Source organism: Diadema setosum, chromosome 1 (genome assembly GCF_964275005.1).
Source record: "Diadema setosum chromosome 1, eeDiaSeto1, whole genome shotgun sequence".
In the NCBI taxonomy this organism is placed as follows: domain Eukaryota; kingdom Metazoa; phylum Echinodermata; class Echinoidea; order Diadematoida; family Diadematidae; genus Diadema; species Diadema setosum.
In genome coordinates, this window is record NC_092685.1 from 2,293,143 (window position 1) to 2,309,556 (window position 16,414).

General features: G+C 38.0%; 1 protein-coding gene across 1 annotated transcript; it reads left to right on the top strand.

The window, feature by feature from the left end:
- Window positions 1–1,556: 1,556 nt before the first annotated feature.
- On the top strand, window positions 1,557–16,121 carry LOC140232766 (cytosolic beta-glucosidase-like). The gene is made up of 4 exons (XM_072312884.1): window positions 1,557–1,852; window positions 13,856–14,330; window positions 14,750–15,314; window positions 15,706–16,121. Exons 1-4 carry the CDS (start codon window positions 1,557–1,559, stop codon window positions 16,119–16,121), a joined length of 1,752 nt encoding a protein of 583 aa, XP_072168985.1.
- The last annotated feature ends 293 nt before the right edge of the window (window positions 16,122–16,414 follow it).

The following is a 16,414-nucleotide window of genomic DNA, read 5'->3' on the forward strand; positions in this document are numbered from 1 at the left end:
TAATTGCAAGAAAGGCTGATACTACCGTGATATCAATAATGTTAATACAATGATAAAACGGGTGCTGTTCGTTATTCCGAAGGTTCGATATTCCGAAGGTTCGTTATTCCGAAAGTTCGTTAATCCGAAACACGCAAATTCCCTATACCTAGAGGTTCGTTAATCCGAACATTTGTGGCGTTATTCCGAAGGTTCGTTATTCCGAAGATTTGTTCATCCGAAAATGAAATTCGGAAAAACGAACCTTCGGAATAAGGAATCTTCGGACTGAAGAGCCTTTGGAATAACGAACCTTCGGAATAACGAGCTGTAACCGATAAAACATATATGAGAATCATATGAAAATACATGTAGTCTACATCGTAGAATGTGTAAAATTCTATTAAGTCAAATAAAATGTGAGAAAGTACATATAATGTGACTAACATGTCTCAAAGTATATAGCGACGAAATTACATTGGAAAACGTTGATACGTTAGGCACTTGCACCATGTTACATCCCTTTTTGCCCTTAGATTATACTCTACGCGCAGGTGAAAATTTCGGTTATACATCAATTCGTTATTCCGGTGGTTCGTTAATCCGAAATGAAATAAGGTTCGTAATTCCAATGTTTCATGTTTCATTTTCGGATAATCGAGTCTTTTTATGGGAATAACGAAAACTTCGGAATAGAGAACCCTCAGAATATAACGCCACAAATATTCGGACTAACGAATCCTCTTTCATTTTCAGATTAACGAACATTTAGGTATACGGAATTTTGTGTTTCGGGATAATGAATCTTCGGAGTAACGAACGGTTAGTCATTTTCGCATTATTTCGCATTATTTTCGCAGCCTTTGGAGTAACGAACACCACCCAAAATTTGTAGGTCATCTATACAGCCTTAATCATTGGGAGTGGCAAGCAGACTCATCCCTCTATGATCCAAAACAAATCTTCATGGAATATCATTCCGTTCAATGTTCGATTATTTTATGAGGAGAACAAAAGGCTTTGCAGAGAAGTAGCATGGTTCTTATCTCCCCCATTGTTTGCAGAGTTGAAAAGTAACTATAGATCAAAGCCTCTCCATTTGTACAAAGTTGAATTTACCCTTGCTCGATATCGAAGTTTGACATTAATTATCAAAACCATGGGAACCAAACAGTATGTTTACTCTTGGTGAGCACCCAAAGCTTACTTCAGTGTGTATGTTTTGATGTGTTTTTTTTTTCTTTTGCAAACTTTGATAAATATGTAAAATACAAGGGCGTGTGTGCCCGAGATAAAACAACCCTTTCAACAACATAATGTTATCGAATCCTTTATGAAATATAGGGGGCGTTTCTTTGTTGAAATTCAACCCCCTATATATAAGATATAGCAATGAGTAACAACTGGGGGTTTTGAACGCACAATCAATAAATACACTCATTCTATGAACACAGCTGTTGTATCTAGGGAAGACAGCAGGCAAGTTATATATTTAGTCCGAAACTGAGAAACATTTTCCAAGAAGTGATTTACTGGAATCTGAAATTTTTCTTTGCGCTACATCGATACAAAGTATCATGACGAAATTTCTGATAGTTTTAGCCATTTCCGTCATCTTCAGTGTCGCTCCGGCGATTTCCGACGATCCAGAGTTTGTGTATCCGGACGTGTTCAACGATACCGACAGGGACGCCTTTCTCTACGGGACTTTTCCCGAGGGCTTCGCCTGGAGCTCTGCGACGTCGTCATACCAGATCGAAGGTGCTTGGGACACTCACGATAAAGGGGAGAACATATGGGACACATACACCCACGAAGGCGGGAATGTCTACAACAATGACACTGGTGATGTCGCCTGCAACAGTTACGAAAAGTAAGTTGCTTTGATATGAATAGTTGATTTTCCCATTTACACTCAACTAGATCTGTCGGTAACAACCTTCTTACCACAATACCAGATTACAGCAGAACTGTACACTCTGGCGTTGACTTTGTAAATATGAGTTACGTTGAAAACAAGAAAGGAAACTGGTACGATTTTCAAATATATAAACATGGAAGGAAGTTAATGCATTTTGAAGTTAACATTCATGTTTCCGCGTCAAGCAACGGAATCGGTCAAATCACGCCTATTTAGACAAAAATGTCACCTCATTTCCCCGTTTGTAGATAACAACTATTATCAAAGTCCTTTCTTAAATGAATCAGCTACGTACTAAAAACCTTTTTGATTTCTAGTCATCAGTGTTTATTTGTTTTTGTTTTTTTTAATTCATCTTTTGTTTACATCTTTGTCGCTAAAAGTGTCTATCTTAAAGGGGAATGAAACATGAATATACATGTAGCTTTAGTACATGTAATAGCAGTATTAGTAAAACACATCAGCAAAGTTCTGGGAGAATAGGAGAATCCGTTGAAAAGTTGTAAATTGTTAAAGTTTTTTTTTTTTTTTTTATTTGCAACCACGCTGGATGGGAAGACTTCTCCAGATCGAGATGTCGTTGCAGAACGACGACATAAAGAAAATACAAAGAGAATTCCCCCAAATTTCATTTTTTTAATGGAAAAAATACAAATTTCCTCAACCTGTCACTGACGTATTAAGGGTAATAATTATCATTCCCCCTGCTGTCCGAAAGAGGTAAGTCAAGTGTTTTTTATGCTATGGAAAAGTGAAAATATTCTGACCGTTCTCTATATTTTCTTCATAGTCGCTGTCCATGCATGACGCCATAAAAAATGTTGAAGCTTGGCCTTCTCATCCAGCGATGGCGAGCCGAAACTTTAAAAAACACGGAACTTTTGAACAGATTGTCTAATTTCCCTAAAACTTCGCCAGTGTGTTCTACAAATATTGCTGCATTCCCTCAGTCCACATAATGGATAGTCGGCCTTATGCCAAAAGGGCCTTAAAGAACTTCCCCTGTTATGCCAAAAGGGCGCTAATAGTGTACAAAGTCTTTAGTGTTCAGGTCCTTTTGGCATAACAGTGGAAGAGGTTTAAGGCCCTTTTGGCATAAGACCGACGGCTACTACTTGCCTATGTTAAAACGGCCAGGATTACGCAGGTGACGTATATTCTTTGTTCCTATGTTACCTAGCATTCTTCTATGTTTCCATCCACGGCTGCACTATCAATGATACAGTTCACATAATTTTCCGCTGCAGGACCCTGTGTCGTAAAATATGTTATATTAGCAACTCTAGCCGGAAGAGCAACTTCCCGTGGCAACAGCCAATCAGGGAGCTGGATTCTTGTCGTTACCATGACAATTACCATTCCAGCAACTTTCACCAACTCCGCAACTCCGCATTTCAGCAACTTCAACTTTTTATGAAATGGGGCCCAGATCTATATCATACCTTATGGAATATTATCTAGACATAAAATCTCACCCTCTCCCATTCACTGAAAAGGGAGAACTTTATGGGTCCTCGCTGACAGTAATCCCTATACCCCTCTCTATTCCTTGAAAGGTACAGGGTACGGACTTCAGGTTTGTTCCTTTCATATACATGTACATGAAAAAGACATATTTCGGAGGGTCAGCGTAGCTATACTGGCTATAATATTCCTTTAGGTAAATATCTCATTCTTATAATAGCCGTATCTATAATGCCACAAGCTAATTTGGTTGCATACAAGTCATGTGTAAAACACTTTACTTTCTTGGGACTTGTTGGGAACGCTCTAAAAAAAAAATCTAGTTATTTTGGGTATCACATCACAAGTGGAAAATAACGTGAAAACAATAAACACCTGTCTTGACGATACTAGATTACAGAGTTCCAAAGTCTATGAGAACAAGCCAGACTGATGGACACTTTGAATTTGTATTACCGACAAACACTCAAAGTGGTACGTAAAATGGATAAGATTAAGCAATTGGGCATTTGGACGTAAGATAAGAAAGTTTTTAAAATGTGAATTTTCAAAATGTTTCTACACAACAATGAGATGATTACATTTCCATAACTGATTATGCAAATGGGATAAGGAGATACCAGCTACAACCCTTTCACTTTATTCATAGGACAAATAACTTTCATGACTTTGTTGTTTGCTTGTTGTTGTTGTTGGGTTGTTTGGTTGGTTTTTTTTTTTTTGGCTTGAATTTAGCACCTTTAATTTTCCCTTGAAAACATTCACCGTAGCAAAAAATTAACCCTAGCTCTTTACTGCAATGATGATTAACATTCTTGAAATGGAAATTTGTTAAGATTGTGGAAAAAATGACGGGGATTCGTAAGGCGGAGTATGACTTTATGTCGAAGATGTAATAATAAAGATTGTTGATAGCTTAAATAGCAAAAAAAAAGTTCGGGATATGATGGAATCACAATTTTTTGGTAAAAAATGTGATTCATGAAATAATTTCGCCTCTTTTATTTTCAATCAATCTTTATCTACTGGTAAAGTTCCTCATAAAATGAAAGTAGCCAGAGTTGTTCCCATTTTCAAAAAAGGACGAAAAGACCTTGTTAATAATCATCGCCCCATTTCTCTTTTAACTTCCTTTTCAAAGATACTCGAAAGACTTGTGTTTAAACGTACCCTAAATTTTCTTCTTCAGGCAAAAATATTTACTGAATCTCACTTTGGATTTCGGAAAAAACATAGTACAACTCACGCATTACTTAAGTTTATTGATAAGATAGCTCATGCTATAGATGATGTTTCTCATACTGTCGGTGTTTCCTTATTGACTTCTCCAAGGCGTTTGATACAATAGATCATAACATTTTACTTTACAAGTTAAACCATTACGGAATTCGGGGAAGGGCGCTAGAATGGTTCACTGATTATTTAACAAATAGAAAACAATTTGTAAGTATCCACGGTCACGACTCCCAACCAAAACTGATTTCTTGTGGTGTTCCACAGGGTTCCTTGTTAGGCCCACTTCTCTTTATTTTATATATTAACGGTATCCAGAACTCCTCTAAGATTCTTTCCTTCGTTTGTTTTGCAGATGACACAAATTTGTTCTTTTCTCATCAAAATCCTGATGCGCTTATAAACATAATAAATAAAGAACTTGGTTCTGTTCAATCTTGGATTTTTGCAAACAAATTATCCTTAAACACTGATAAAACTCAGTATACGTTATTTAGTAATTCGCCACCTGTGTTCCCTCTCTCTGTCAAAATATACAACATTGATTTGTCACAGGTCAACAGCACAAATTTTTTGGGTCTTTATATCGATAGTGATTTATCTTGGAGAACCCATGTTAATTATGTAAGTAGAATTACTGCTAGAAATACCGGGGTTCTTAACAAACTTAGCTATTATTTTCCATGTAATATTCTACAGAGCATATATTCAACTTTGATATCTCCCTATCTCAATTATGGGATTCTGGCGTGGGGAAATGCTTCTAAAAACCTTATCGATTCGCTATTTCTTGTACAAAAACGCGCTGTTAGAATTGATAACCACACTGGATATCTATCCCACACGAATTGACTTTTTGTTAGTAACAACATTTTGAAAATTCCCGAGTTATTTTATTACAACGTTGGCCTGTTTATGTTTCAATTTTCAACTGGCCAATTACCAGATGTATTTTCCCAATTGTTTACAATAAATTATATAGTTCATGATTATCCAAATCGTCAACGTTAATATCACCTTCCACAAACCCGAACAATTTTCGCAAAAAAACTACTATGTTTACTGGACCCAAGTATTGGAACGAACTCCCTACGGAACTTATAAGTTGTCAGTGGCGTATCTAGGGGGGGGGGGGGGGGGGGGGTCAAGTGTCAAGTGTTTTTTGTGCTATGGAAAAGTGAAAAAAATTCTGAACGTTCTCTATATTTTCTTCATAGTCGCTGTCCATGCATGACGCCATAAAAAATGTTGAAGCTTGGCCTTCTCATCCAGCGATGGCCAGCCGAAACTTTAAAAAACACGGAACTTTTGAACAGATTGTCTAATTTCCCTAAAACTTCGCCAGTGTGTTCTACAAATATTGCTGCATTCCCTCAGTCCACATAATGGATAGTCGGCCTTATGCCAAAAGGGCCTTAAAGAACTTCCCCTGTTATGCCAAAAGGGCGCTAATAGTGTACAAAGTCTTTAGTGTTCAGGTCCTTTTGGCATAACAGTGGAAGAGGTTTAAGGCCCTTTTGGCAGACCGACTACTACTTGCCTATAACGGCCAGTACGCAGGTGACGAAAATTCTTTGTTCCTTTATGTTACCTAGCACTCTTCTATGTTTCCATCCACGGCTGCACTATCAATAATACAGTTCACATAATTTTCCGCTGCAGGACCCTGTTTCGTAAAAAAATGTTATATTAGCAACTCTAGCCGGAAGAGCAACTTCCCGTGGCGACAGCCACTCAGGGAGCTGGATTCTTGTCGTTACCATGACAATTACCATTCCAGCAACTTTCACCAACTCCGCAACTCCGCATTTCAGCAACTTCAACTTTTTAATGAAATGGGGCCCATGCAGATCTATATCATGCCTTATGGAATATTATTTAGACATAAAATCTCACCCTCTCCCATTCACTGAAAAGGGAGAACTTTATGGGTCCTCGCTGACAGTAATCCTTATACCCCTCTCTATTCCTTGAAAGGCATCTAAGGCTACGGACTTCAGGTTTGTTACCTTCAGTACATGTACATGAAAAAGACATGTTTCGGAGGGTCAGCGTAGCTATACTGGCTATAATAGTCCTTTAGGTAAATATCTCATTCTTATAGCCGTATCTATAATGCCACAAGCTAATTTGGTTGCATGGTCATGTGTAAAACACTTTACTTTCTTGGAACTTGTTGGGAACGCTCTAAAAAAAAATCTAGTTATTTTGGGTATCACATCACAAGTGGAAAATAACGTGAGAACAATAAACACCTTTCTTGACAATACTACATTTCAGAGTTCCAAAGTCTATGGCCCGAATTCACGAAGGTGGTACAAATGAAACCATGGTTTAAACCATGGACAAAAACCATGGAGCGCCAAGTCTCGCACGGAATATTTCGTTACAAAATATTCGTCGACAAAGTGACCGTTTTGTTAAACAAAATAATCATTTCGTGGACGAAATGTTCATTTAGTTACAAAATGTTGTCATTTTGTTACAAAATAATCATTTCATCGACGAAATTACGAAATATTCCATGCGACACTTGGCACTCCATGGTTTTTGTCCATGGTTTAAACCATGGTTTCATTTGTACCATACCTTCGTGAATTCGGGCCTATGAGAACAAGCCAGACTGATGGACACTTTGAATTTGTATTACCGACAAACACTCAAAGTAGTACGTAAAATGAATAAGATTTAGCAATTGGGCATTTGGAGTAAGATAAGAAAGTTTTTAAAATGTGAATTTTCAAAAGTTTCTACACAACAATGAGATGATTACATTTCCATAATTGATTAAGCAAATGGGATAAGGAGATACCAGCTACAACCCTTTCACTTTATTCATAGGACACTTTCATGACTTTGTTGTTTGCTTGTTGTTGTTGTTGTTGTTGATTTTTTTGGCTTGAATTTAGCACCTTTAATTTTCCCTTGAAATCATTCACCGTAGCAAAAAATTAACCCTAGCTCTTTACTGCAATGATGATTAACATTCTTGAAATGGAAATTTGTTAAGATTTGTGAAAAAAAATGACGGGGATTCGTAAGACGGAGTATGACTTTATGTAAAAAAAGGGTGAGCGTTTATTCCATAATTCTCTCTCTCTCTCTCTCCGTGTGAAGCTTTTATGAAGCTGCCTCTGATTTAGCAGTTTAAAATGTAAAGTCAACAAAGAATCGGATCCCCTGCATACTCAGTTAGATTTGATACCAAGAGAGTTTGGTTAACATATTGTTTTATCTAAAAACTATTGTGCTCATTATTTATGGGGGTAAGAGTTGGCAGTATCGTGTTGAGTTAACAGTCAAGTGCCTTAAAAAAAAAAAAGAAAGTTTGTCACTGTGACGTGGTGTGATGGAATAACATTCATGTAACCGTTTAGCGAACAGCGTTATATTGCAGTCAGTAGGGCACCGAAACAACGGGATGTCAATGAACTGAATCATGTCTTGTCGTATAGGTCTATAGATAAAAGGCGGAAAGGGTCCTCATAGGACAGTATAATAAGAAATTTATGATCCAATCTATACGATTATTACGTTTATCAATCAGTAAACATTAGGTCTAATTACTTTATGGATGTGGGCTATTTATAGCTTCAACAAGCAAATGACATGAAGAAAGTGGATATTCCAGGATAAGCAGGAAAATATAATAACTTTATGTGAATGCAAAATAACAATCGATGTCTTTGTTCATTGTCTTGGTTGATTAAAGATGAATATTTTGACAGTAAACGCGGGGATGAATATCATTTAAAAATGTTTAGAACGATAGTTACATTAGAGAAAGATGAAACATCAGATTGAGACTGTAACTTGTGGATGAATGAAGACTATAGTTGACAGGATAAGTCCAGTTGCTCGCAGCTTATAGAAAGATAATACATAGTGGAAAACCCAATAAACATACAAATATAATAAATAATCCCTATCAGTCTTTAATTCATGTCGTCTATCATAGTCAGTCATGACGTTGATATAAATGTGTTGACGTGAACGGTTCCTCTTCTTCGCTGGCATGCTATAACCCTCACCATTGAAGCTTGTATATGGGCCACTATTATCCTCGTTTATATCAATGACATTCACATATCCTCAAACATATTGCACTTTATAATATTCGCTGATGATTCCAATATATTTCACCCCCATTTCAACCCTTCTGAACTTTTTACAAATAAACAATAAACTTACTCATGTAAGTGATTGGATGAAAGATAACAACTTATCCTCAGTTTGAGAGACTAATTACATGTTTTAGTAATACCTTGATTGTCCTTCCCAGTCCAATATTATTAGATGATATTCCAATAACGAAAGTTACTTCAACTATATTCCTCGGCGTCTCTGTAGACAATAAACTTTCTTGAAATGTTCGTATTGATAAAATTTGTAAAACGGTTTCCGTAATAGCCTATACATGAAATATAGCTAAACTCAAATATGTTTTACCAAGAGTAAAGTTCTTAATGCTTTATTGTACGTCAATCTATCGATATCTAAATCATGGTATTTCAACATTACTCAACAATCTCTCATCACTTCAGAAAAAGATTCTTGGAATACTAAACCATACTACCCATGAGCGTCACCAGGGGAGGGGGGGGGGGGTGCGTTGGGTGCGAACGCACCCCCCTGCAGACCAAAAAAAAAAAAAAAAAAAATCAGTCTCCGAGCGACCTCAACGCCGAACGCTAAATAATTTTCTTTTTTATTATATTTTTTATTATTTTATTTTCATTTTACACCAGGGACAAGAAATTCGCACCCCGGGCTCTGGCAGCACTGATTTTATATATATCTATTTTGCAGTGTTCACTATTATTTTATCGACCGTACAGTATACGGTACGGAGCACGTACACGTTTGCATGTATGTGTACGTGTGCTGCAAGGATGTAGGGTCTACGGATAGAACTTTATTTCTGACCAATCAAAATTTAAAATGCGAGCCCAAGTGCGAGCCTTAGCCTTTTTAAAATTTTGGAGGGGCAAGCATATTATGATTTTGCCCCCTCCCATAATTCCCGAGATGAGAAGATTTTCTTGCTCTTTGACAGAAAAAAGTTCCCCCATAAAATATTGCAAGGGTAAGCATATCATTTGCCCCTCCCCCCCCCCCACACACATATTCATAATTCCCGAGATGAGAAGATTTTCTTGCTTTTTGATAGATATCTGTCCAAATATTTCACCCAAAGTGTGCACCAGGTTGCTGAATTTCAATTCTAAAAATGAAAAGTCTCTCTCGTGTGGGAGGGGGATACCCCTTCCCACACCCTCTCCTGTTTGGTCTATTTCCATGGACTTAATGCACCTTTAGATTGATAGATTTACAAATGTTTTATCGCAAGTGTGCAGAAGACCTGTCACTTCACTTAAAAAAAAAAAATGCAAAAGTTCCGTCGTATGGAAGGGGATAATCATCTCCTTTCAATATTAACCCTTTGCCCGCTTGGTTTCCCTTCATATTATTATTAGTGCACTGAAAGTCTTGGGGGATTGAGAGCTTCCTAAATTCCGAATGTACTCTTTATGAGCTATTTTCATTTGAATTCTAAAAATGCAACAGCTTTCTCGTATGCAGTGCATCAATCCCGGAGGAGTAGGGGCAAACGTCACCGTATAATTCTCGAAATTATGAAAACTTTCTTCCTTTTTTAATAGAAAACTGTCCAAATTTTCATTCATTCTGCAACGGATTGTTTGAATTTCAATTCTGAAAATGCAAAATCTCCGTCGCGTTGGAGGGGCTACCCCTCCCACACCCTCTGCCGTTAGGTCTCCAACCATACACTTCGAAAACTTGGGGGGATTGACAATACGTTCAGAATAGCTCATCAAAAAGCATGTTTGATATATCTGTCACTTGAATTCAAATATCATTTTCAAAAGTTCCCTCATCCTCTTTGATTTATGTTTCCCCCGCTCGGTTCCTACCCACAGATTAAGATTCGATACACTTGGGGACTGACAATTTTCGGAGTATTTCATAGAAGTGTGCATCAGGGGACAAAACGAGTTTTTGCCCCCCCCCCCCCCCCCCGTGCCCCCTGTAACAAATAATTGATCAATTATTGAAAGACCAAAATGAGCAATAAAGGCACTTTTCTCGTCTAAAATTTGTCAATTTCATAACTAAAAATGCAAAATTTTTCGTCAATAACTGAAATGAATAGTTTTCAGAAGTTATGATCATAATCCTTCGCAGTGTTTGTTTGTTTGGGTTTTTTTTTTTGTTTTTTTTTTCTGTTTATTACCCTAGAAATTTGCTTTTAAAATGCTCTACAAATGCGACTTTTGTACTCTGCTTTTACAAAAAGCCCCTACCGTGGGAGCCGCGGGTATCCCCTTCCCACACCCTCCCCCGCTCGACCGCTTCGCTCCCTCCCTCGCCGAGGATCTCACACCGTCACATAATGTACCCCCGTATGTTATAATCATAGTCCTTTACAGAGAATTTTCCACTATTTTTAATTTTAAAAAAAAGTTGCTTTTAGATGTCTACAAACGCGACTTTTGTACTCTGCTTTTACAAAAAGTCCCTACCGTGGGAGGGGGTGTCCCCCTCCCACGCCCTCGCCGAGCATCTCACACTGTCACATAATGTACCCCCGTAAGTTATAATCATAGTCCTTCACAGTGATTTTTTACGATGTTTAATTCCCTAGAAATTTGATTTAAAATGCCCTATAAACGCGACTTTTATACTCTGTTTTTACAAAAAGTCCCTATCGTGGGAGGGGATATCCCCCTCCCACCCCCCCCCCGGTCACTTCGCTCCCTCGCCGAGGATCTCACACCGTCACCCCCCCCCCGTATGTTATAATCATAATCCTTTACAGTATTTTCCCACTATGTTTAACTTATGCTTATTAATACGTACCACTAACAATGTATGTATATACATGTATAATGTACAGTGTATTATGTAAATGTACATGATGATACAGGCACCAATAAATCCAATAAAACAAAAGAATCTCGCAGGTTACATTTAGTGTCAAAACGCACCCCCCTTGAAAAAAGCTGGTGACGCCCCTGCTACCACTCATTCTCACACTAATGATTTGTTAATTGATTACTGATAAGCCCTATATACCAGATGCAACTCTGTCAATTCATGTACAACCCCCATGACAATAATCTTCAGCATTCAACTCAGTAAAAAAGACACAAGACAGTCCAGTTGCATCCACCTATCCTTGTAGCGAACACATTCTTTTTTTGTGTGTGCCAAAAACACTTTCGTTTACCGTGGACCCAAACTGTAGAACTCCCTTTTGGCCGAAATAAAATGTTCAGTAAGTCTTGGCACATATAGATTCCAGTTGATATAAGTGCACTATTAAAACATTGAATACAACGGACTTCCTTGAATTCGAGACCAACGACTTCCTACATTCGTCTTTTGTGAATTCATTTTTGATAGATAAAGATATTGTACTTAAATGTTGAATTCCATGTCGGTTGTCTCGTCACATAACCCATTTCATTTTTGTCTTGCGATGTTGGCTTTATTTCCTCGGGTTTGTAAGAATGATTCTGTATATTTGTGTTCGTGTATACTCTGTGTGTGTGTGTGTGTGTGTGTGTGCGTGTTGGATGTGTCATTTCGTCCCATTGCTTTATTTGGATCTCTTTTCACTCCTGAATCTGAGTGTCCATTCGTTTACTTAGATAAGTATGGACATGCTTCTTATTTCATAGATTATCAGTACACACATTTATATACACTCAGCAAAAAAAGAAAGTAAACACTTTTTCGAGGTCATATTTTTCATAGAAAATTTTTATGACAATCAATGTATTATATACCATATTGAAGGGAATCTAATTGGCTATTAAGCTAATAGGTTAATTAAAAAGAAAACTTTACGCATGAGTGAGCACATTCGTTTTTGTCCTCCAAGGCACAAAATTAAAAATTGCAAAAATTGACATGTTCTCTTTCATTTGCAAATGCCCTTCACGATAACATTGATAACAAAAGACCAATTTAACACAATAAGAGACATAAATGAAAAAGCAAAAATAAGTTTTTGTTCTCTTTATCTCTTTATAACCTCTAAGAAAAGCAAAGTGGGAAATTAAAGGGGAAAAATAAGAATTTTCTGTCAAGTCAAACCCCTAATGACATACAGAACAATAAGCATAAAGATGATTAAATGAGCAGAATTTTTTTATTAAATATTTTTTCTTTCTTTTAATCTAGTGATTTAAGAATCTATGTGACAATTTCAAGAACCAAACATTATTTACAATTTCCTAATTTGAAAAAAAAGCTCAAATTTGTACCATTTTTTGTTAATTATTACTTCCTTTCTTATTTCATTTGAATTTTGATTTGACATAAGATGCTTTATTTTGTTCCATTATTTTTAGCCTTCATTGATCTTTTGGGCTTTAAAGATATCACAGAGATGAAAGGTTTAGTTTTCAGCTTAATTCATGTTTCTTTTTGTGTGAAATTTGTTGTTTGTTCTTATTGTTCTATGGAAGAGCACATACGCATGAATGACAATTTGTTAAGTTTTGCAATTTTTACTTTTGTGTCCTGGAAGAAAAAAACAATGGTGTTCACTCATGCGTAAACTTTCCCTTTATGTTGACCTACCAGGTTGATAGCCAATTAAATTACCTTCATGATATATAATACATTAGCTTTCAGTCAAATGTTCTTTGAGAAATCTAAACTTGAAAAAGCGTTTACTTTCTTTTTTTGCTGAGTGTATATACGTTTATGCATATTTCTCTTTTTGCCAAGGGAACTTTCTAATTCTACAAGTTTTGCTTTCCTTTTTTTTCTACCAGTTTCCTCCATTCCTTAAGATTTAGTAATGTTTCAATTCGCATTAATTTCTCGAAGATCAAAATAGTTGAAGGTCTATATATTATATGTATTTATTGCATGGATGTGCGGAGGTGTATTGTACGTACATCATTAATTCATAATGCTTGTTTGACATTCAATTCATGTACATATTTGTATTCAGTTATCGTACTATCTCAATATGACTTTTTGCCTGCTTGTACAAATGATTTTTGTTACTTTGTAATAATCTGTATCATTTAGAAATGGAATATGAATGAATCTTATGAAATGAATTAAACTCATATTCAACTGACGGTTAAAACGCACCATTTATAAATCACATAAGACGAAGAAAGTTGATGCTGGAAATGAAAGATTCATGTAAGCCTGCCAGTCACATGGTCGGAGTAAGCACTTCAGTACTTTATCACACACGTTGCATTACAGGTATGCAGAGGACGTAGCTGCTATGACAGCGATGGGACTCAAATACTATCGATTCTCGATCTCCTGGGCGAGAATCTTGCCCGATGGAACCATCGACAACATCAACGAAATAGGCATCACGTATTACAACAACGTCATCAACGAACTCGACCTACACGGGATCACACCAATGGTGACGCTCTACCACTGGGATCTCCCTCAGGCCCTGCAAGACCACGGAGGATGGGACAATGAGACTATCATTGACCACTTCAACGATTACGCCAACCTGTGCTTCGAGAGGTTCGGTGACCGAGTGAAATTCTGGATCACCTTCAACGAGCCGTGGATCGTCTCGCTGCTGGGTTACGGCGAGGGTACGAACGCCCCTGGAATCAAAGACATGGCTTCCACCGTCTACAGGGTGTCTCATAATCTCATCAAGTCTCATGCTAAAGCCTATCACACCTACAACGACACATATAGGAGCTCGCAGGTTAGATTTCAATTCTGCTTTGATCAGTCACTGATCCATCCTGCATCAGAAAATAACAAGTTATATCACAACCAGTGGTATAGAATAACAAGTTGACAAATAAAGTCTTCAGGTGCGAGTTTCTTCACTTTTGTCTCAACGAATTAAATTTGATCTTAACATATTTAATTTGTAGAAGGAGACAAAGTGAAGAAACTCGCACCTTCACCTTCACCCCTCTGAATAATATATTTCTTTCAAATAAAGTCTAATTCGTTTGTTTGTTTGTTTCTTAAATCGGGCCACAATACTGACTGCAATAATTACCAGCCATATCAAGCCTGTGACATTCCTCAAAAAGCTTGATATCCACTTTGTGCATGTATAATAACCACGTATATTACGTTTCTTAGAGCTAATTATCTATTTTCTTTTTACAGAATGGTTCAATAGGCATTACCCTGAATTCCAACCATGCCGAGCCGTTCAATAAAAGCAACCCGTCCGATGTCGAGGCCGCTGATCGCAACCTCCAGTTCAACCTCGGCTGGTATGCTCATCCGATATTCATCAACGGGGATTACCCCGAGGTGATGAAGGACAAGATTGGTCGAAAGAGTACCGCCCAGGGCTACAACCAGTCCCGCTTACCTGAATTCACCGAAGATGAGAAGGCCCAAATCAAGGGTACTAGCGACTTCTTTGGTCTCAATCACTACACATCTAATTATGCCGTGGACAACGGAGAAAACCTCAATAGCAATCCGAGCTATTGGGAGGACTCGGACGTCGGGACGTGGCAAGATGATGCTTGGCCCTCGTCGGGTTCGTCATGGCTTGCGGTGTGTCCCTGGGGAATTCGCAACCTGCTGAAATGGATCCACGACGAATACCATATGCCCATCTACGTCACCGAGAATGGCGTGTCGACCGCCGACGTCTACGAGCTGGACGACGTGAGCAGACAGAAGTTCTTCCGTGCCTACATCAACGAGGTCTTGAAAGGTTTGTTCAATGATAACAAAGTCAATGTTAGTAAATACATTTACATAAATGTATTTCTGAATTCGAATGTTTTATGATGTATTACATAATAAGATCTGTAGTCTTGCACAGCCATGATAACTGGCCGGGCCAATAATTCGAAGGAGTGAAGTGATCTACCAGTTTTCCTCCAAATACGGACATAGCTCGCTTGACCGCGCATCAAAATTCCATAGAATGGCTTTCGCTGTCACAGTCACAGAAAAACGACAAATCAAAGCAAAGCGAAAAAACAACCAACAAAGACAGACGTAGCCACATCAAGGCCATTAGGAAAAATGCATATGATATAAGGTATTGTGAAACAAAGTTATTTTCTAAACCCTCCCTTGATATCATAATTATCTTTTAGCCATCAATATTGATGGAGCTGACGTCAGGGGGTACACTGCCTGGTCACTTCTGGATAACTTTGAGTGGGCAGCGGGTTACAGCGAACGTTTCGGAATGCACTACATCAATTTCTCCGATCCGGACCTCACCAGGCAAGCCAAACAGTCGGCAATCATGTACAGTGAGATCGTCGCTCAGAACGGATTCGTTCCCGAAAACCAGGGCTCGACTCCGTCCATGGAGACTGTTATCATGACTTCATCAGGGGGCGGGACTCCGCCCACGGAGCCTCCCGTCACTACCGTGGTCACGACTACACCAGGGGACGCGACTTCACCCATGGAAACCACTGATGTCATGACTACATCAGGGGCCGTGACCGTCAGGGCGTCACTTTTCTGTAGTGTACTATTACTACTTCTTGCGCTCTTTTGAGTCGCATTCAAACTACTGATAAGAGGGACTGTTGATAGTAGATGCTGTAGTAGCACTGTAGAGATATTACCCCTTTTAATAGATGTTTTGTAAAAGCATGGATCCAGTATATCCACGGTCAAAGAATGACAGGTGTACAGGCTTTGGCAACGGTTATATACAGTCATTAAAATCGGCAATTAAAATCTGACCAGTGATCGTGACTTAAATCATGACTTGAATTTGGATGTACATGAGCAAGTTGTTTAGACTCGTCTGGTGCGAAATAAATAAATATCTATAGATTTACTGTG